The sequence below is a fragment of the Haemaphysalis longicornis genome, unplaced genomic scaffold (genome assembly GCF_048455015.1).
Source record: "Haemaphysalis longicornis isolate Haplotype H1 unplaced genomic scaffold, Haemaphysalis longicornis Haplotype H1 scaffold_4, whole genome shotgun sequence".
In the NCBI taxonomy this organism is placed as follows: domain Eukaryota; kingdom Metazoa; phylum Arthropoda; class Arachnida; order Ixodida; family Ixodidae; genus Haemaphysalis; species Haemaphysalis longicornis.
Genome location: NW_027526361.1, coordinates 58,825,869 through 58,847,047, shown reverse-complemented (window position 1 = coordinate 58,847,047; position 21,179 = coordinate 58,825,869). Strand labels below are relative to the sequence as shown.

Genomic DNA, 21,179 nt, shown 5'->3' with positions numbered 1-21,179 from the left:
TGACGACGAGATTTTTAACATAATTACCATCAACATCATCATATTCAACAACAGCAATGTAAACATTAGCATCAACAGCATCATAATCACTATCGTTATCATCACCACGTCCTAGTCGATGACCACTGTAAGTGCACTGCAGGATAAAGGCCTATCCTATATCTTTTTATTAACGCCATCCATGAAAAATCTCTTAAAGTGTTCAGCTAATGTGTTGAGCCGTGGCAGGCAACATAATATTGACGTGATGCTAAAAGAAGCAAAATTGGGTTCCACAACGGATGAAGAGTACGTTCGAGGACGGCACATATCACGTGGAACCGTAAGTTATCTCAAAACCGAATCAGCATATTCTTTTGACCCCCGAACTAAAACGGATGGCAGAGTTTTAAAAGTGTGTGGTACGTGCGCCCGAGAACAGTGGGGATTCAGTGAAAGCCAAGCAAAATAAAAAATAACCACGATGCGGTACGCGGAAGGCATCCATCCTAACACACCCCTGGATGCCGTCATTAGCATTTCCTGCAAACGCACGCTCTCTGCCTGCAATCAAGTTTCGCGCGGCTGGTACGGGGCGCCTGTCAACACTCTGCGCTCACACGATTCTTTGTCCGAAGAAAAACGAATACCGCATTTTCGCGCGTATAACCCGCACCAAAAATGCAAACTTTTCAGTGGCAATAAGTAGGGGTGCGTATAATACGCGCGAGTTTTCCTTTAGTGCAGCTTCACGGCAATACGCGCTGTGCCGTGAAGATGACCTTGTGTATAACAGTGGGCTCAAGTGATTGCTCTAGCGCGAGCAGTGCCACTGAGCAGTGCCACTGAGGTAATGCAGTCAGTGTATTCTGCTTGCTAAATACACGAATTTTCTGTCTACATAGTATGTGATGTGTTGCTTGAGCAGTAGCTTTGGTGCAGCCTTTCCTGTATCAAATGTGCCGGGAGCACCCGTGGATTTTTTTTTTTCTTTTCCGGTGGGCTGAAAGAAATGGGGGGGGGGGGGGAAGGGGCGGTGCGGATTATATGCAGGCGCGGGTTATACGGGCGAAAATACGGTAACTGGGAAAGGGTGAAAGAACGCAGCGGCAGAAGGGTGGAGTAATGGCGCCACACTCCGCGCCGCGAAGCTCATTGAAGCTACAGCTGAGAGACACCGTCGGGGGCAGAGCCTAGATAGTTAAAATAAGGTTAACGCTGGAAAGCGCCCAACGACGCTTCCTTAACTGTACGTGCCGTAAATGTGCAGCTACATTCCGAGAACAGAATGGTTTTGCGGATTAGAAACTACTTTTTTGTAGAGACCGGGGCGAAAGAGGACGCCAGAGCGTTGGGAAATGTAATAGCTTTCCCTCTGGAGGAAAGCGCCTGCGGACAGCGCAACGATATGGCACGGGGGAAAAGCATTTCAGAGTTGCGTATGCATGTACAAGACGAAAACAAGCGGGAATGCGCCGCCAGGGAATCAGGTTAGCAGAAGACGGCGCTGCCGCAAGCGGGGACGTAAACCCGGCGCGCTAACTCGCAGATACGAAACGGATGTTTTCTGCGCGGGAGTTGTCTGTGCAAGTAACGTTCTCAGGCTTTCCGGCCTAGCCGTGTATGGCTGAACTCTGTTCTCCCCTCTGCATTCACGCTGCATCCTTTTCCCAAAAAATCTACATGCCAAGTTCCTACATTGCCCTCCGTATCTTGCCTTCCAGCTCCTCACGCGCGACTTGGAGAAAGGGCTCGTTTGCATCGCCAGCACATGCAAACATTGAGCGCTAGAGATCATTAGCACAGTCTCGGTTCGGCGCTTAGAATCGTGGGCGGTCTCTGCCACGCAGGCAGCAGCTTTCGAAGGTCTGATGCTTAACACATACCACACACGCGGGAACACGTTCTGTCACGTACGGTAGTGGTGGTGGTGGTGGTTTATTTAGAAAGGGGAGAGAAAAGAACTGGAGATATTTTTGAACTCAACGGGGAGTTCACCCTCATACAACCCAGTCCAGGGAAGGGGAGTGGGGGTTTCAAAGGATAGGAAGAGAGGTAAGAACGCACGTACTCGCATTCACACTTGCCCCTGCACTCCCGCGCACGCGCCGACGCACGCACGCAAAGCCCTTCAAAAGTTCCGCGCAGACAAGAAAGTGAAGAGTTTGCGTTTTTTCTTAAATATTTTTGAAAGATTCAAGCATGTATTATAGCAAGGAATCAAGCACTTTTTATTAATTCTGCGAATTGTTCTCGTACAGAGCTTTTTTTGTAGCACAAGTTCTATTTGTTTGCTGTTTTTCTTTTAACACGCCGCTCTGTGGAGCGCATGCTTCGTTCTGACCCTTCGCCGAAAAGTCCGCTTGATAAACCTATAAGCCGCCCTAATCCTCTGTCGCATCCAGTATTATTTAAGTCAGCCGGATGAGTCGATACGTTGCCCTAATGCACCGTTCCGTTCATAATTATTTTAAATTCTTAGACGACCAATCAGTGCGCCTGATGAAAAATTCCTCCACAGCCTTAATTTTGCCCCTAGGGACGCTATGCAGGGTTTTTATGCCGGCGACGTCGTTTCCCACTTTCAATAACGAAGTCTGGCGCTTTAATGCTGGACCGAATCTAAAATAGCAGCATGCACCACTGCTGTATTTCTGGCTCGCCGGGTAAGACGCGGCGATGCCCGGGTGGGCCGATATACCCATGGATATAACAGATACATTCTCGTCTTTCGTTATTTGTTTCTCGTTATTCCGGTTGTTGTTCGAGTTAGTAGTTCCTTGTTACTAGTTCCCCGTGGAGTTGCAGACAATTATGAATTCATGCATGCTGTCATTAAAGGAACCCAGCAACACTTTTTTCAACTTTTTCTGAAATCTGAAATGCTTGCAGAAAGTAGTCACCCAACGCACCGAGTACTTAGATTGGGGGGTCGCAAAATAACTCAGCCAGAAATTACTGCTCTATGCCCGCCCATTCGATAACTTGGAAACTCGCTCAAAAGGTTGTTCTCTCTTTCCCTGTCTTGACGTTCTTCGACCGCCCGAATTACGTCACGGAGGCCATGTAGCGGCTGTTGACCGGTTTTCCTTCAGTTGCAGCACTGAGTGCTTTTCGATAGCAACTTTAAAAATAAAGCAGAAACGGAAGGCGTATCTGGTGCGACGAGCAAAGCACGCAGTGCCGTTCCATGCTCGCGATAACTGTAGCTTTCGAGTGCTTCCAGACGCGAAGAAAAGAGTGAATGCGTTTACCAAAAGTGTTACAGGGTCCCTAATACATAAACTCCATCCGAAGACATGTGGTTTAGGAAACGGTTGGAAATCGTGTCTCCTTGGAAGAATACGGAAAAAAATTATACGACGTTGTTGTGCTCAAAAGACTACATCCGCGTGGGAAGTGTTATGTCAGCAGATTTCCTGAAAAAAATATTAGCCCGAGTTTTATGGCAAATAACATTGGCTCCTACGGGAGACGTGCGGTTTCCATAAAACGTTGGGTGCTGGGCCGACAGATGGTACGCGAGCTAGGCGAACGCGAGAAATTTGAATTCAATTCCACTTCGTACGGGCTGCAATTTTAAAAATCTCTCTCGCTTTTAACGACGTCTTAGGGCAAAATCTCTATATTTGTTTTTGCGCAGGTTGGAATTTCCTATTTCCGGAATTTCCTTATTTCCTTGAACCATTGGGGAGCAAAAAATTGGCGCAGCTTGCAGTAGTGGTGTAAGGCTGGAAAACCAGCAGAGCTGGCGGCACCTCTATCTTCGTCGGAGATGCAGCTGTTACATCATCATCATCATCGTCGTCGTCGTCGTCATCATCATCATCCCACTTTACTATTTAGTATTTACTATTTACTATTTACTAATTTACTATTCACTGCAGGACGACGGCCTCTCCCGTCGACCTCCAACCGCTCCCGTCCCACGCCACTCGAGCCCACTCTTTGCTTCGGAATTTCCTTATTCCGTCTCTCCATCTAGTAATTGGCCTGCTCTTTTTCTGGACCGTCTCTCGGTGCCCACTCTGTAGTTAAGCGGTTGTCATTTCGCCGAACTACGGGGCCAGCAAAGGGCCATTTCTTTTTATTTATTTCAACTCTGATATTTTTTTCGTCTAGTTTGTTCTCTGATCCAGGAAACTCGTTTCCTGTCCGTAAGTGTTACTCCGATCATTATTCATTCCACGAATATTTGAGCCAACCAAAGTTTGTTTTCATCATCATCATACTGATGATGATGATTGTAGGGTTGAACGCGCCGACGCAACGTAGGCGATGAGGCGCGCCATAGTGGAGGGCTCTGGATTAATTTTGACCACCTGGGGATCTTTAGCGTGTGCCGAAATCTCGTACACACGCGTTTTTGCTTTTCGCCTCCATCAGAAAAGCGGCCGCCACGGCCGGGAATCGAACCCGCGACCTCGTGCTCAGCAGCGCAACGCCTTAGCCACTGAGCCACCGCGGCGGGTCAAGTTGTTTAGTAAGGCGCCATTTTCCAGCTCTATATATCATCACCCCACATTTATTTCCGAACTTACGCTGAAAGTTCTCCATGACTGGCAGGCCCGGATCGTTCCATCCGCAAGCAGGCCTTCACATTTCCACCAAAGTGGACCGCGTTAGCACGCGCTAGAACCCGCGGCAAAGCCCAAAGCCAACGCCCGCGTTATGAACCGAAATGGATTGCTGTGCGCCCGGAATGCGATGATAGCTCCATAGTGTTGACGCCGTTTTCGTAACGGGAGGAACTTAGATTGGATTTCGACCACAGGAAGCGTGTTTTTTTTTTCTTTTCAAATGGCTAGCCACACGTGTTATTGTTCCACGCCGTTGCTAACCCGTATCCCACGGGCCTTTGGGGTGGCCCAGTGGTTAGGTTGCCTGTTTCACGGCGTAAAAGCCCCAGATTCGATTCTCGGGACCTCCCTAACCTCATATTTTTCCTAGGGGCTTTCGAATTTTCTGTCTAGAAAGTACGAATTTGTGTCGGCCTAAACAGGTCTGCTGTTAAAACCTGTTCGATATCTACCGTGAAGTTCCGAGAGAACACCCTCCCCCGAAACATCGCCAACCCCCTTTAGAGATGAAATATTCAATTTACTAAAGCAGACCGAATATCGCCCACCCCCTAAAATCTATGGCTTTAGCGTCGATGAGTGAACAAAATAAACGCGAATCATCAATTCATGCGTTCATACAGTCACTTATTTGTCCTTTCCCCACTTGACCCGAAAGTTCGCCCATCTCGTATTTTTTATTGATATCTCCGCAGTTTCGGTTGGCGGTGGGGCCATTTTTTGTAGTTTTTCGTACCTGCCCCGAAAGGTCACCCATCCCGTAGTACTAACTTTATATCTCTGCACTTTGTGTGGGCGATCTTTCGGAACATTACGGTGTATCCATATCTATATCTGTATCTACATCTATATCTATATATATTTATATAAACCCACAATATATTCCGCAATGCAGACTTGCATTTCGAAATGCAACAGGGGTTCGTTATGGCGAAACCTTGAAATTTCTTTGTAAGTACCTGCTGTATACATCAGCAAAGACCACTTCGATATCTGAATGGGCTGGTGACATAATGCGAATACGTAAAAACACAATCCCCATCTTTTGCTCCATTAAAGCGCAATTTCCGGAAATCCAGCCTGGGGTCCACCCTACGCCATGATAGAAATGTGCTCCGCTAATTTAAAGTGTCTAGGTCCAGTAGTGTTGGCTATGCTATGATGAGTGAGTGAGTGAGTGTGTCAGTAAGTCTGTAAGTCTGTCGGTCGGTCGGTCAGGAACTTCTCCTTATAGGTAAATATAGATTTCTATTTCGTGGCGGTTATGCCATTAGCACCGGAGGGCTGCTTCACAGCCGTGACGCCCTTAAAATTTTTAATGCGTAGCATTCTTTGCAGAGTACCTTGAGAGCCAGGACCGTGTTACGCCCTGCATTTCCACAAAAATACAGATATCGCGAAGTCCCACCTGTAATATGTATATAGGGCAAATGGAGAAAACTGGTCGCGCGAAATTTCGATAACAAAAATATAAAAAATTACAGAAAATGGCGAACCGTGTAACGCCTTTATTTCCACAATAAGGCAGATGTCGCGAGAGTTCGAAATGCAATTGTTATGATAGCGTAAATGGAGATAATTCGTCGACCGATATTTTGAAAACTAGAAAGTAAGATAGATGAAAAAAAAATAATTGAGGGAAATGGCAAACCATATAACGCCCTGCATTTCCACAATAATGCAGATATCGCGAGAGTTCCCCGTGTAAGTTATAGTAGCGTAAGTGGAGATAATTGGTCGAAGAATTTTTCGAAGAACTAAAACAATCAGAAAAATATTAAAAAATTACGAAAAATGGCCAACCGCGCAACCGTACATTTCCGCAATAATGCAGATATCGCGGAAGTTCCCAATCTAATCGTTATAACCGCGGTGGAACAAAATTTTAAGAAACTGAAAATTAAACGTATAGAAAACACATAGCCACAAACCGTACACCGTGCGGCATTTCCATAATAATGAATTTTGCGGAAGTTCCGCCTGTAATCGTTGCATTAGCGTAAGTGGGGATAATTGGTCGCACGAAAGTTTTAAAAACTATAAAAATACCAAAAATGCAAAAAAAATTACGGAAAATGGCGAACCGTGTAACACCCTGCATCTCCACAATACTGCGGATTTCGCTAGAGTTCCACCTGTAATGGCTGCAAAAGCGCAAATGCAGATAATTGGTCGGACAAGATCTACAAAAAACCAAAAAGATTGGCTGTAAGTAACTCACACTCAAGACCAGCGGCTTAAGAATGCTAAGCTCTAGTAGCCGGTTCTCTGAATTTCTGCAGAACTTTTCGAAAAACCTTTCGCCGGGTAGTCCTCTCAACGTTCAGATTTCCAGATTTCGAGGAAGCGCAGAGAGTGTCCTTTAGGAGCTGCGTCCGTTTAAAGGTTCAATAAATAATCGTTCATGGAGGTCCCCGCGGCTTACCTTGCGGAAAAGAAACGAGCTAACACGCCTAACCCCCCTGTACCTCTCGTAGTTACCACGCTAACGCACCTAATGAACTCGAACAACAGAAGGATGAACAGAGCCTTCACCGCCTCCAGGTTATGAACCTCATTATCCCAAGTAAACAGGAGTGAAGTGCGCTCTTGCGGGCCTCCGCTTCTCAAGACACCAATCACAGCATAGAAATATCTTCCTCTGATCCAGAAAATGTTTGCAAGAAACACAACAATTAGTGCCGAGACTGTTTGCCTTGGAGGGTGCATTGCAGCGTGTAATTTTTCTCGTTACTTCGGAGGGCAGAACGGAGGAGTGAGTGGTTCCGCGCAGCTCTACACCGCTCGACGAATCCGTGCGCATTGGTCCGCAGCCTGCGTGCCTACAGAAAGGTTCCTAATGATGTAGCTGTTCCAATTAGTCGCTTCAGGAAGAGCTTTTAGCGGGCAGTCTGGCAGCAAACGTGCAGCTTAGGATTGGCGACGTTAAGCACCAAAGGTAATTCCCCCAACGACTGCGGAGTTCACTTCCGGTGAGGTGTTTACGGGGTGTGGCCGGTTTTTGTGTGGCGGCATGCCACTCTGCACCTTGCTTTTAGAGGATGTTCATTCTTCCTCACTCGCCTAGTTGTTGAATGGACAGTTGGGTGGGTTGGTCGGAGTTCATGTTAAAAAAAAACGCCGCGAGCATCAGCTTAAAGGAGGACACCGGACTCATTTAGTAGTTGAGTCAAGGTATCTTTAAATGCTTGCAGTACCGTTTTTCTGTCCCAAGGTTAAGTTCATGTTCATTGACTTCCTACTGCCATATATGCAGAACAAAGGTACGCACAACGCATTAAAGCTAGACTTTGGCCTAGTTGGTTACACATTGCTTGTGGTTGTCCTTGCTGTTTTTCAAGCAGTCAAAGAAACATCATTAGGAGCATCTTTTCTTATTCAGATTTTCCGACAAACAATATCAGGCCGTTGCGCTCTAGTATTCGCCGCGAGCTACACATGTAGGTGGCGACAGCGTCGCGCTGCTAGTGTGGATGCTCCGCTGAGCGGCCCGTAAGAATGCACACTGTGGGCGCGCTTCGTGCCTTTTTCCCGCCGTATGTGCACACGAAAGGTGCAAACAAGAGTGGTATGCTGTAGTTCGGTTCCTCAACGTTCAATGTATAGCATGGAAGCGGCAGTCAGTTTTCATTACTACGCCAAAAAAGCGACGACTCATCGGGAATCTCAGAATGGCCGTAATTGTGACAATGAATTTGTACGCTGTGGCTCGTAGCAAGCTCGATCTTTCCAGACTACGGCTTTGAGCCTTCAATAAGAGCATAAATAGAAACAAATCAGGAAGCATCGATTTCTGAAATTCAGTTTACTACGGCAATCTCAGTCGCTTTCACTGGTAGCATGACGCATTCTTGCATTTGTGGGATGCCCTGAAATGGTAACACTACTTAACTTACTTAACTGCACCGAAATTCTTTCTAAGAGCTTACGATATTTTTTTTGTGTTCAAAAGGCAACATAAAATTACTGAATTTTGATCAGCGCAGAAATATAAATGTAACCGCTCTAACGGGTCTTTTAAATGAAATTTTAACGACTCTGAAGGAAGGTTTGATGAATAACGGTTTCGGATCACTTATTTACGGCTTTCATCGCAAATGAACTTGCGAATTGAATTGTCAACGCACGCTGTACAATCAACATCTCATGTTTAGCTAGGTTTTCGCAAAGTGACAAGCAGGTTTACAGTGTGCAAACCAAGCTTCTGGGACCTCACAGTGAGCACAAATTTTCTGTTACGGCTGCTCTGTTGACCATTTGCGTTCCTTTTAGAATCTAACAGGTCCTGCAACAGCGAGATGTGTTTGCATTCTTGCGTATAAGGTCGCTTACGAACCCGAAAGATGGCAATAAATGAAGTTGCGCTGTTGCAGATGTAGTAAAACATTTCCTTTTTATTTCTCGTTGCGAATCAGCACAATTGGTTCCCGGTAACTACTTTGTTTTGTAAACTGAATATCGCCTTTGTCTTGGCATTTGCCAACGTTGCAAGAGCAGCGAGAAGAGAACGCATGTAACGCGAAAAGCCAAACTATGGTTATCAGTATTACTTACAATCGAAACTACACTAGGCGTCGTGTTCTGTAGCGGTGAAAAAGCAGTACGTATTTTTAAAACTGATTAACCCCCCTTTCGTCCGGGATTGTCCAGGAATTGTGGCTCGCCTTTTCAAAATTGTATTGAAAGCAAGCATTGTGGGAAAAAAATTAAAAATAAACAGCGAGTCATGGCACACACCCCTCACACATGTGGGCAGCAACGTGCATTATATTAAGTGTTTTCTCCTCTTTCTATAAACTTAGGTCCACCTTAAGAGGTTAAGACGTGACCATATTAGGCATTTGGTTATGCTGAGTGAGACACGTTTCTGGACAAGGTGATTCATGTCGGATTTTAAAATGATATATATGAACATGACACACGAAATGCCACATGACAGACGCAAACTCACAACTGCTTAATTTTACCGAAGAATCCCCCTAAATACTCTTGCGCATCCATAGAAACGTATTTTAAATAATACGTAAAATTAGCAAATCGATACAGTTGAATAAAGGTTTATTCCTCCTCCGCAGTATAAACAACGACTGTCCCAAAATGGTATTTATTTTAAAAAAGGTACAGGAAGGACACGATCACACAGGCGCTTGCGGGTGTAAAATACGTGTCCGGTAATGTATGGGCGATAGCGCACGGGTCGCGTGCAGTGTAAATGTTTTTGTTTGTTTCTTCTTTCTATAAGGACACAGCGCAATTTTACAAGGGTGTGGAATTTGCCCGCGTATGCACAGGCCTTGTCGCTTCTTACCCGTTTCGCGTACTAAACTATTATCCTTTAAATAATCACCACGCCACCTTCAAAAAGCACCCTTCGACGTTCCCGAAACGGCAGACGACTGCACTCAACAATAAGAAAAGTGCAATGTGTGGAAGCAATGTTTATAACACGTTTCACACTCAAGCGGTGACCAGGACGAAGATGTTTCGTGGAATTAAACCAGCGCATTAACCCGCAACGGCCGCTGATTATTGCGTTTCTAGAGGAAATGCGCAAGCAGAGGTAACTATTTCATTGCTTACTGCCAAACGAGCGCACATATTGGTTGTTTTGTCGTGTGCAGCACGCGTCTAGCGCCGCACGCAACGTGAAAAAGCAGACGACGCGAGAGCGCCATCCACACTAGGAGCGGTTCGTCCCGCCGCCGCCAGGGGCCGACTGTGTTCGCGCTCGGGGCGAATACGCCTTTCAAAACTGCACTAGCATAAACAAGACCGTTCCTTTGGATAATTCTGGCGACATACCTTCCCGTCAAAGGGAATTAGAACTTTCCATGAAGACACCTTGTTGCTCGTCATTTACAGTTCCTGTGGGGCAACTGTATGGTTGACACCGTAATCAGGCGACGCTCAGACTAGTACATTGCTGGATCTAAAGCTTCTGTACACTGACAAACTGGTGGTTGTGTCATTATGTACGCCCGGGATCTACAGCCGAGCACCCGGGCTTGCTAAAATCCAGTAAGAGAGAGGGGGGGGGGGGGGGGCGCTGTAAGTAGAAATACCAGATTTTGTAACTCTAAACAGGAGAAATTTCGTCAAACATCAGAGCGTCTTCTAACATCTAGAAATTCAGCCTCTCGCGGTTTACCTGACCAGGTAACTGTTTCCGTAATACAAGTCGGGATATCGTGTTCGAAGTTTTCGTGTTACACGAAGTTTTCGTGTTACGTTTTTTTCGCTGCTATGGGTGCCTACCAGTCCACTAATCATAGAATGGCACATTAGGCGGTCGATGGCAGCGTACACTGTAAAAAAATGGCCAGTTTTACGGAGAAAGCTGCTGGTAAAATGTTGCCGGACACATTTCCGTAATTTAGACAACGGAAAGAATTTTAAGAACGGACATTCCGTAGTACGGAAAGGCCGTAACAAAACAAACTCTCCGTTTCAAAAAGCACGTCTTTCCTTTATTGATAGAACCTTCAGAAAAGAAAAAAAAATACTTTGACAAGGAATCGAACCCGCGACGTTGATCGAATGTGCACGACGCTCGAGACCACTGCACCACCGCACGAACGCTGCACTGGTGCCGAACCACCTGTATACTCCATGGATGCCCACCCTGCGTGTGCCATACACACGACTATGGCCATACATCGGTGTTTACTAGCTGGCTTACAGATTTCCTGGCTGATCAAGTGCGATTTCTTATATAGCGCTTGCGCAGTAAGATTCCGCAAAGCCCCCACAATAGTTGATCGCCATCAACTCCGCTGTTTCGACAAAGCGCTCGCAAAAATGTGTGTGACTGGCTGCGACTGCGATTTCGCACTGCATGAATAGTGCTTGCTGTGCTTTGGATTTATAAGCTTTAGGCTAAATACTTCGGCCGATATTGATTCCTTAAGAACTAAATTACCTTCCACAACTCTGCTTCTGCACGCAAGTGACCTTATAGTTTCTACAAGTGTGCCGGTCACACACGCATGTGCAGTTTGCAGGTCCGGGGCAGCGACGTCGCCGGAGCGTCGTAAGGACAAGGTACAGCGCTCGTGTTGAGCGGTATGGGTCTCATGGTCCTCACTAAGTTTACTACACTTTAGACACTAACGAAACAGAGCCGCATTCATTCCTCCACGAATGTTGTCGGGGAGCAGTTTTCGCTTCTCGATCGATTCCCGACGATCGACACAACAATATATTTCTTGCAATTATTAATAAACTGGTCCGCTTCTGTTCTGCATCATACAGAGGAAACGCCCGTATTTTGCAAAGCAGAAAAAGATTCCGTTTGACGTGTAACGGAGAGAGCATCCGTATACTGAGGGACGGAGCGCACTTCCGTTAAATTACGGGTGTTTGCTTTGTTCTGCATCAAACGGAACACGGCTGTGTTTTATGACGGCCATCTGGTCCCTAATGTGTCCGTAAAATTACAGATTGTTTTTACAGTGTAAACAATCGTTTACGTGGTCGTTTATTCGTATCAGTTCCGGGTTCGACAAAACGAATGCCGAGCAGCCACCATGACAGGGGGGCACCCGAAACGTCACCAATCTTGTCGCACCGGTGCCCGTCTTGACGCGCGAGCGAGCGAACGCACGCGTGCGCCCAGACTGGCCGAGGTCTTCACTACATGAATTCGAATATTCTAGTTCACGGTATCTTCACCATCCCCACTTGCCCGGGAAGCATGACGTCAGTCCCAAAACCATGACGTGATACACACGGCGTAGCAATTCTCGCCAACCGCAGCCAACGCGTCGCCTACGTCACGGGAGCCCCGACGTCGGCAGTTTGGGGCAAGGAGCAGATGATGCCATGCTGTCCCGCTCTAAGCTTTTCCGTGCGGGAAAAGATTCAAATGCATTTAAAATATGTTATACTAAGTGCTTACTGTTGAAACTTGCTGGAAGATATCTCCTGAGAAAAATGAAGCATTTTACATAGCTATCTCAGCTTTGAAATTTCGTGTCACTACTCCTTTAAGGTATACTGGGACACCAAGGGCCGTCTTGTGAGCCCCTCCATAACTCCATTTGCTCTGCCCACTCGCCTGAGGGGCGGATTCCGCAATGCTTATGTCCATAAAGAAATCGATTACAATAATCCCTACTGGAGGCTGGAGTGGAGGAAGGACTCAGAATACCAGGGCTAGAAATTGGATGCGTCCTGTGGGGCTCGACTCGCCCACAGGGGCTTGCTACCGCGCTTTCTTTAGGCAAATACGTAGTGTAATGTTTGTACGCGCGCGACGCAGGGCTCATCCCTGCGACGACTTTTACGAGCACGTGTGCGGCTCGTGGAACGGGTCCCGGGACGCTGTCAGCGACGCTGTTAACAAGGCGTCTCGAGCGGTGCTTGAGGATCTTATGCAACAAGACGCTGCAACAGGAGACGGTGGAAGGGGCTCGGCAGGCAGGGCAGGCGGTTCGCCACAACCGTCAGCGCCCGCCACAGGCTGTGTCTTCAAGCTGCGTGCCTTCTACAAATCATGCCTGGAGGAGAGCAAGCGCAGCAGCCTCCCGGAAAATGTGCGTTTAACGACACAGCGCTTCAACGCTTCGTGGGACGCTATGCTAGCAATCGCCAGCAGTAACGTGTCAACGCTCGAGTTCATGGTCAAAATGGCCCTCCGGTAAGTGGATCGCTTTCTGCTCTCCGGGAAAAGGTGGCCGACCTCACGCAAAAGCTATCTCGAATAAGACAGCGCAAATAAGCGCATGCCGCGAAATGAGCCGATCACCTCTTCCGGCAAGGAAGACACCTCTGCAAAACTAGGTCTTGACTGAGGTCCGAGTACAATTTTTCTTTTTATGGGAGAAGCACCTTAAGGCCGATGCTGTGTCCGGCGTCCGTCCGGCGTCCGTGCTCATGGCACAGCACCGTGGAAATCAAAATATCTGTTAACAAAAGGTTCACAAAAGGTTAACAAGAACAAAAAAGGTTCACAAAATGTTAGAGAGAGAGAGAGAGAGAGAGAGATAGAGAGATAGAGAGAGAGAGAGAGAGAGAGAGAGAGAGAGAGAGAGAGAGAGAGAGAGAGAGAGAGAGAGAGAGAGAGTGCTCCTGGTGACCCGTGCTGCGCATGTGCGAGGAGCATTAGATTGGATTGGATTGGGTTGAATTGGATTTGGATTGAATTGGATTGAAATGAATTGGATTGGATTGGGTTTAATTGGATTTGGATTGAATTGGATTGGATTTAATTTGGTTAAATTGAATTGTGTTGCATTGGATTGAATTGGAAACCGTTTTAGCAGCAGTAAGCACTGTCACGGATGATTTACGGTAAGAACGACGCCCAGTGCTTCGCCCACTCATCATGATTCACTTCGTAGAGATGCGTGAATTTTTTTCTTCCTGCACGCAGCTACAAAATAAGTGCGGGCCTTGAGCTGGATATGAAGAACGGCCGTCTCACCCTGGGCCCTGGCCTGGACTTGGATGTCCAGTGGTACAGAAGCCTCGAGCGCGTCGCCACTGAGATTCTGGCCGCTTCGATCTCCACCGCGGGTCTCTCCACGGCCGACGTCGACACGGCTCTCAGTCTGGGCGTGGATGGACAGGCCTCCGCTCCAATCATCGCCACCAGCTTACGAAGCGCGGTCAGGGACGCCTCCTTCGGCGTGTCGCTCCAAGACTGGACGCGCTTCATCAAAGAGTAAGCTCTGCAAGGGTTTTTTTCTCGAACGCCAATGTGCACAGCCGGAATTCCAGACACGTCTACTCATAGCCGTTTGCTAAGTTAAAGCGGGAGCGTGAGGCGGTCAGCAGCGGTAAGTATAATAGGGCGTGCACCACAAGTAAGCTACATGGCATCCAAGAAACAGTTCAACAATGCATGTCAGGCGTCATTTCAACTGTTGCTTACTCACTAAGCGAATGAGCAAAAAGGTGTTGCGGCAATTTTTCATCGCATTCAACTTTGTAAATTGTAAATATATAAATATACAAACAAATGTAAATATATAAACAAAAGTTCAGTAAGCAGGATAATAAAGGCATCTGAAGGAATTCTGAATATATGATGTTATCTTTGCTCCCATGAAAATGTGTGCAATTAATAGGGGCCAAAGGAAGGCAAGGGTGGTTCCATCCGAAAGACGTGCGAGGCAAAAAATGAATGCAAGAAGGATTTCCTTAGGCCTGGTTCAAAACCAACCTTGCCAGCAGCGAGAGAGAGTAACACGATGGTTAGCATCTTGTGGTCGCATTCACACAGTTTTCGATGATGATATAATGTACCAAAAAAATTTGGCGAGAGGACAAAGCAAGAAGGATGAGTGTATTTTAATGGCTGTTGCAGTAGCACCTCGGTTGCAGTTGGAGGATATGAGGCATTATCTGGGGCAAATTTATCTAAGGTCGTTGATATATCGGGAGTAGTATCGCATACTGGTGAGGCGTACTCGAATTAGCGCACCTCTCCGAACACTAATTCACCAGTAATGGCAGCAACGTCGCTCGTCCAGCAAAACTACAATGACGTATGATCTGCCAATTTAACAGCGGAGCTCGTTATAGGTCGAGCCCTTTCGAAAGTGTGCTGAAGGTCTTGCGGCACGTAGGTTAGCGACCGCGCAGAAACCGATCCCCAGACCAACCTATAGAGGGCTCAGCGGTCTCGCAGAAGCGGGTACCTCTACGTCCCGCTAGGGGAGGGAGAGGTGAGGGAGCCTCCCGCCGCTGACGCTTAGCTGCAGATTACTTCGTGCTAACCGTAGAATTTGCAGGACGACTGCACTGCCTTTCTCGGACGAGCGCCCGTTGGTGTTCGAACCGACACGAGAGAACCATAACTCTGCCGTTCCAGCAGATAAACCACAGGCTAAAACTTGGTTCAATTTATTTTTAACACGAAAGTGTTTTATTCTGGTATACACGAAGATTTCAATCACGTCATATCCGTCACGGAAGAACGCCAGTACAACGTAGCAAGCAGCCTGTACAGGGTGCACCCCTGCACACAGGGTCTTCTTGCGGCGAAGCAACCTTTAGTACTAAGGAGTACGTTAGACTTGGGTAGTGCGTTTTCTGGTTTTATATTTTAACACGAAAGTTTTTTATGCCGGAATACACCAAGATTTCACTGACGTCATATTCGTCACGAAAATGATGCCAGTACACTTTTTCCGAAGCTCCCGCCAGCATGACGTCGCTCGCCGAGCACACCCACAAGAAAGCTGCCGACCCGTAAATCATGCTCAGCTGCAGATTTCGCTGCACATTTCACTTTAGTGTTTGACTGATTCCTATGACAGTGGAATAACCACAGTTTTTTTTTAATGAAGAAGTTGCGCATTGTGTTCGTGGTCCCTTTACTCGACGCATGCCTCTGTTAACTTCTTGGGGGCAATTTTTTTCACGTAGACCTGCCTGTTTCACCCCCTTCTCTAACCTGCACACTGCCAGGTCATTCCCGCTTCCGTTTTGAAACAAATGTAAAAAATTTAACCCACTGCGATCAAATTTCGGCGCTATTCCACTTCACTCCACTTCACTCAATCTCCATAAACTGGCTGCGCCAGCGTGCTTACCTTTACGAAGCAAAGCCGGGAAAACTTGCGCAATTCAGTCAATATATTCAGGAACACTTGGCGGCTCCGATTTTCCGAAGGCATTGATTAGCATAATGGAGCCTGGAGGGGTAATGCCCCCCCCTTTTTTTCCTCCCCCTGTATCTTTGCCATCGATGGGCCGAAATTCGTCTTGCTATGTACTTAGTCCTTTCATGCCGCCGCTATGGACGGACAATAACCCCGCTGTTAACGCCCGCGTATTCGACTTACCGTTGTGCAACACTCCAGTGCACCCGCCTGTCTTATTAAATTTTAGCTGCGACTACAGCTAGAAGGGGCTTATCACAGGCATTCCTCAATCCAGCATTCTATTTTATAGATGGAACGCAGGCCCTGTCGGCCTTCTTTAATTTTAATTAAAGGTGACTGCTCACGCGCGTCGGGTATTTGAAACGTGAATATGTAGCGTGGTTCAATCAGTGGAAACGTTTTGAGGAAAATTACTACGCAGAAAGCCCGCTTGAGCGAATCTAGGCGTCCAAAATCGGGGGCGAGATAACATGGAATAAAATAAAATTACTGTCGTCATCGGCAAGACTCTTAGGGAAAACAAAGCCTTTTTCAATGATAGGGCGCTGTAGTAGAGCGGAGAATCGGTCCCGGTACGTTACCCGGTACACCTGCGCATGGGCATACGAGATTTACCGCTTCTGCGCATGCGCAGTAGCGCCCGCCGCCTACCGGGTACCGTACAGGGACCGGTTCTCGGCTCTGATAAACTCTCTCCCGCTCATTCTGCGATCGCATTGCTCAGAACTGCACGAAGAACAGTATTTTCCTTTAAACAGCGAAACTATTTATGGCTAAGATTCCACGGAGTTTTCGTGTCCGTCATAAACTTGAGGCAGCGAAAGTGCCTTGTGGAAAAGACAATTTCATCACAAATGCTCAGCATAGAATGTGTCTGTAACTCTCGTTTAATTCAAAACTCCCTCCCCCCCCCCCCCGCCCCCGACAACCACATCGCACTCACAACTGGCCGCCAAGGAGGTTCTGTGATTGCTGCGAGTTTCATTTACTGAATTGTCACAATTAGTTCATAGCAAAGTTGTAAACGTTACAGAATTCCCGTCCGCTGTCAATGCATGTGCATCTACGTAAGGGGGGCGGTTACTGAAGACGGCTGTGGCTCCAATTTTACCGAACATTTTCCAACAACCGTTTTACGACAGTTGACCCCTAAGAGAATTCTTTCATTATGCTGGGTTTCGTTTACTTTTCATGATTAGTTAACAGTGCGGTTAAAAATGTTACCGAATACTTAGCGTGTTACCGTACCGTCTCGTTGTACCGTTATCAGTGCGCATTCGTTCCGGTAGGGGGGCTTAGTTCCGGTGATGGGCGGTCCGTTTCGCCGTGCCCACGAATTCGTTTTGGTGATGGTTGACCTGGCTCCGCAGTCGGGTCCCGGTACAACGGAAACGGTACGGTGACGCAGTAACGCGATAAGGTAAACTTTCTAGTGCACGGGCTTTTACGGGAGGGGAACGTACAGCGCCATGCTTGGATACTACGATAAAACATTATTCCTTCCGTGTTCCATTAAGCAATCAGAAAGCCCTAGTGAGTATGCCAGCCCCAAATGAGTGAAACAAATACGTGGACATACCGTAACTATGTGTGATGTGTAATGTATACACGTTCGTTGGTCATCCAGCTTCGCAGTGGAATGGCTCCAGTTCTTTTTTTCTCAGCTCCGAAAATTGAGATCATCACACCACTGAAGACGATTCACAAAACAGGAACGTGTAGGAGCTATGAAGACAGGCAGGTACATCATGCTGAAATGCGGTTGGCCAGTGGCAGTGGCGTAGCCAGAAGGTTTTTCGGTGTGTCAGAGTCCCCCCCCCCTTCCCCCCCCCCCAGAAATTTTCATTCCCTCCATCTTTTGAGGGTTTTTTTTTTGGTACCGCATTCTATGTGCACACACCATTGATAACTTACTATGTAAAAACTAAAATAAGAAGAGCGTCGGTTTCTTCACAAAAATGGTTCCTCGGAGCCTCTGTGTGCACTCGTATTTGTAGCAGATGTTAGAGTGAATACTACAAATGGCCCTTGCTCTGTATTAAAGCAGAAAAATTTCCGAGATATTGCTTGGGTGCAGGCTCTCTTTACTCCCATTGCTTTTTTACCGGTGGCGTATTATACCACCGAAAATGATTTCTAGCAAGCCCACTTGCGGGTAGACTACATTTTTAAAAGCCAATTTCTACGTATATATAGAACTCAACTCCACAAATTCTCAGCAGCATGCTACGTTCGCATATTTTAGTAGTTGGATACATCTTTGTTTCATTTTTGTTGGTTCCTTATGTGTATAATTTCTGCTCCGCACTGGAAGAATCGGGTGTCTGCGTGCGTGTGTATGTATGTGTACGGGTGTGCGTGCGCACGCGTGTGTGGGCTTTAGTTCTGTTTGTTTCCGAGGCTCCGGAAAGAGGGATCAGGAAGGCTCAAGCCCCCCCGCCCCCCTTACTCTTCTTTCAGCCCAGTCTCGGCATGATAACACTCGAAAACGAAAAACTGAAACTCGCCGGAGTGGTTCAAAGCGCGAAGGTCAATGCAACTGAGTCATTTTTCCCAGAATCCACGTGCCGTCAGCCATGGCTCAACATGAACTAATTCCAAATCCGTCTTGTTTCTTTTTCTCTTGTAACTTGTTACTGACACATTACTATCTCTATAGTTCGGCTGTTCCTGCAAGTACGGGAACAAATGATTTCTTTCCCGTAATTTTATTCCCGATGTCATACCATTTCTGCGGGCGCTGGCCGTGTGCACTTACAGTTCCACGCAGAGGGTTCGATTACTCCTGCCTAACCAAACAATTAATAACCTCAATTATTACATTATGTAGGATTTCTGCGGGGATAAAGAGCTGTTTGATTATATTCAGACGGAAAAGCCAGGGCCGACCTGTGTAAAAGAACTCCCATTTAGACTCCTAAAAAAGGGCACCCTGGTTTCTAGCACAACAAACCACAATCATTATCAATCAACATCACAATAATGATCATCATCATCGATTGTCCTGAGCCCCCCATCTTCAAAATACTTCCAAAGCCTCTGATGTGTGCATGGCACTGCGCTTGTGCGCGCGTGCGTGCATGAGTGCATTTTAGTGTGCGCACGTATTGTAGTTACGCTAAAAATCCTGTATGCTATGAACACCCGCACTCCGCTCGCTGTATCTCAAGGCACAGTGGCCAAGGGGCTCTGGACCCGAACTGCGGGTCTGCAGTGCGAGTAGAGGCTCCCGGTGTTCTGGCAACGCTGAGCAGGCAGCTGACGGAGGCCAGCCGGACGGTGCGCGCCCTCTACCTGTACCTGCACCTGCTCGGCCACGTGGGACAAGTGCAGGCCCTGCTGAGCGAGCGGAACGAGAAGACCCGACAGCAGGTCAGCCACCAGCGTGTACACGTCATGGCCTACATTGGTCCTGCTTGCGTCACGCCTCCCGTGGTATGCGCACCGGGGTGAGGTCTACGGAATGCCGCTACAACTCGGACGTTGGCACACAGGCCGTGGTATCCGGTTAATGGATGGATACGTACAGGTGCCGTCAAAAGTAAGTGGAGCACGGGATCTGTGGCCGAACCGCATAGGAGCGCCGGGTAGCTGCACCGGCGGTAAACGAAAGGAGCAGAACACGCATGCGCGCCTTTCGATAGTGATAGCCCATCTATACTTGTCATCCCACTTCTTTTAACGCGGCTTCGAGCAAATTATTCGCAGCACATTGGCACGGCCGCTGGATGAGAGCGCACGCAGTGCGCCTTTCATCCAGTGGTCGTGATACTGGTCTCAGTGATGGCGCTGATAGCTTAGGCGGTATCTGGCAGCGTTGCTCGCACACTTTCAGCGCACGCGAGCTGCGGGAGAAGCGTCCCAATCGCAGGGATCTGAAGTGACAATTTTTCTTCTCTATTATTTTTAGGTAGGTCTGCTACCAGCGTCATCACTGAGTACAGTATGCTGCGAATAACTTGCTCGAAGCCGCGTTAAAAGATGTGCGTTGAGAAGTATAGATGGGCTATCACCGTCGGCAGACGCGCATGAGTGTTCTGCTTGTTTCGTTTACCGCCGGTGCAGGTACACGGCGCTCCTATGCGGTTCGGCCATAGCTCCCGAGCTCCGATTACTTCTGACGGCACCTGTACGTTCTTCAAAGCGCATTATATATTTGTTCAACGTGAACACGCCATAACAACGGCAGTGCATCGCGGCAAATGTGGCTTGTGGCCTGTTTTTAAGCTACCAGCAACCCAAATAACATACGACAGTGCATCGTGATAGGTGTGGCTTGTGGCCTGTTTTTAACCTAACGGCAACCCAGATAAATTTAGCCATGAAAATGCAAAGCTATATCCGTGGTTGTGTCCGTACTCTGTATCAGTACAAAGTGAATACACCCGCCGTGGTGGCTCAGTGGCTATGGTGTTGCGTTGCTGAGCACGAGGTCGCGGGTTCGATTCCCGGCCGCGGCGGCCGCTTTTCTGATGGAGGCGAAAAGGAAAAACGCCCGTGTGTACGAGATTTCGTCGCGCGTTAAAGATCCCCAGGTGGTCAAAATTAATCCGGAGCCCTCCACTACGGCGCGCCTCATCACCTGCGTTGCGTCGGCGCGTTAAACCCTACAATCAATCAATCAACAAAGTGCATACCCTGATAACCACGACCAGGCCACTTCCGCTTTTTTTAGTCCCCTTTCACGCAAGGAAAATAAGTGAGCTCACTATGTCCTGTATGCATGCATCTCATTGTAATGTTAACTTGTGTATTTATAGACTCAAGGGCGAGTGCTTCTTGCAAGAGCTTCTCTGAAGGGGCTTCGACCGTCCAAAGAGAAAAAAAAAACAATGACTCCTCGTCTGCGCGATGTTCAATTGAAGCACAGATGGCTAAGCGGGCGCAACGTCGAACGTTTCAAAACAGTCATACAAAAGGGACCTTGCAAAAGGGATAATCGAAAGGGATACAAAAGGGATCATCGAGATCTTATTCAAGCGAACCTGCGTGCCTTCTACATCTCGCA

The 21,179-nt window shown here is 47.5% G+C and overlaps 1 protein-coding gene across 1 annotated transcript in view; it reads left to right on the top strand.

Moving 5' to 3' along the window:
- LOC144180364 (uncharacterized) overlaps positions 1–21,179 on the top strand; it is a 56,122-nt gene that overhangs the window by 15,449 nt on the left and 19,494 nt on the right. The window contains exons 2-4 of the mRNA XM_077708726.1: positions 12,820–13,197; positions 13,933–14,223; positions 19,342–19,543. Coding sequence (XP_077564852.1) covers positions 12,820–13,197; positions 13,933–14,223; positions 19,342–19,543 — 871 coding nt within the window. The remainder of the gene's footprint in view (positions 1–12,819; positions 13,198–13,932; positions 14,224–19,341; positions 19,544–21,179) is intronic.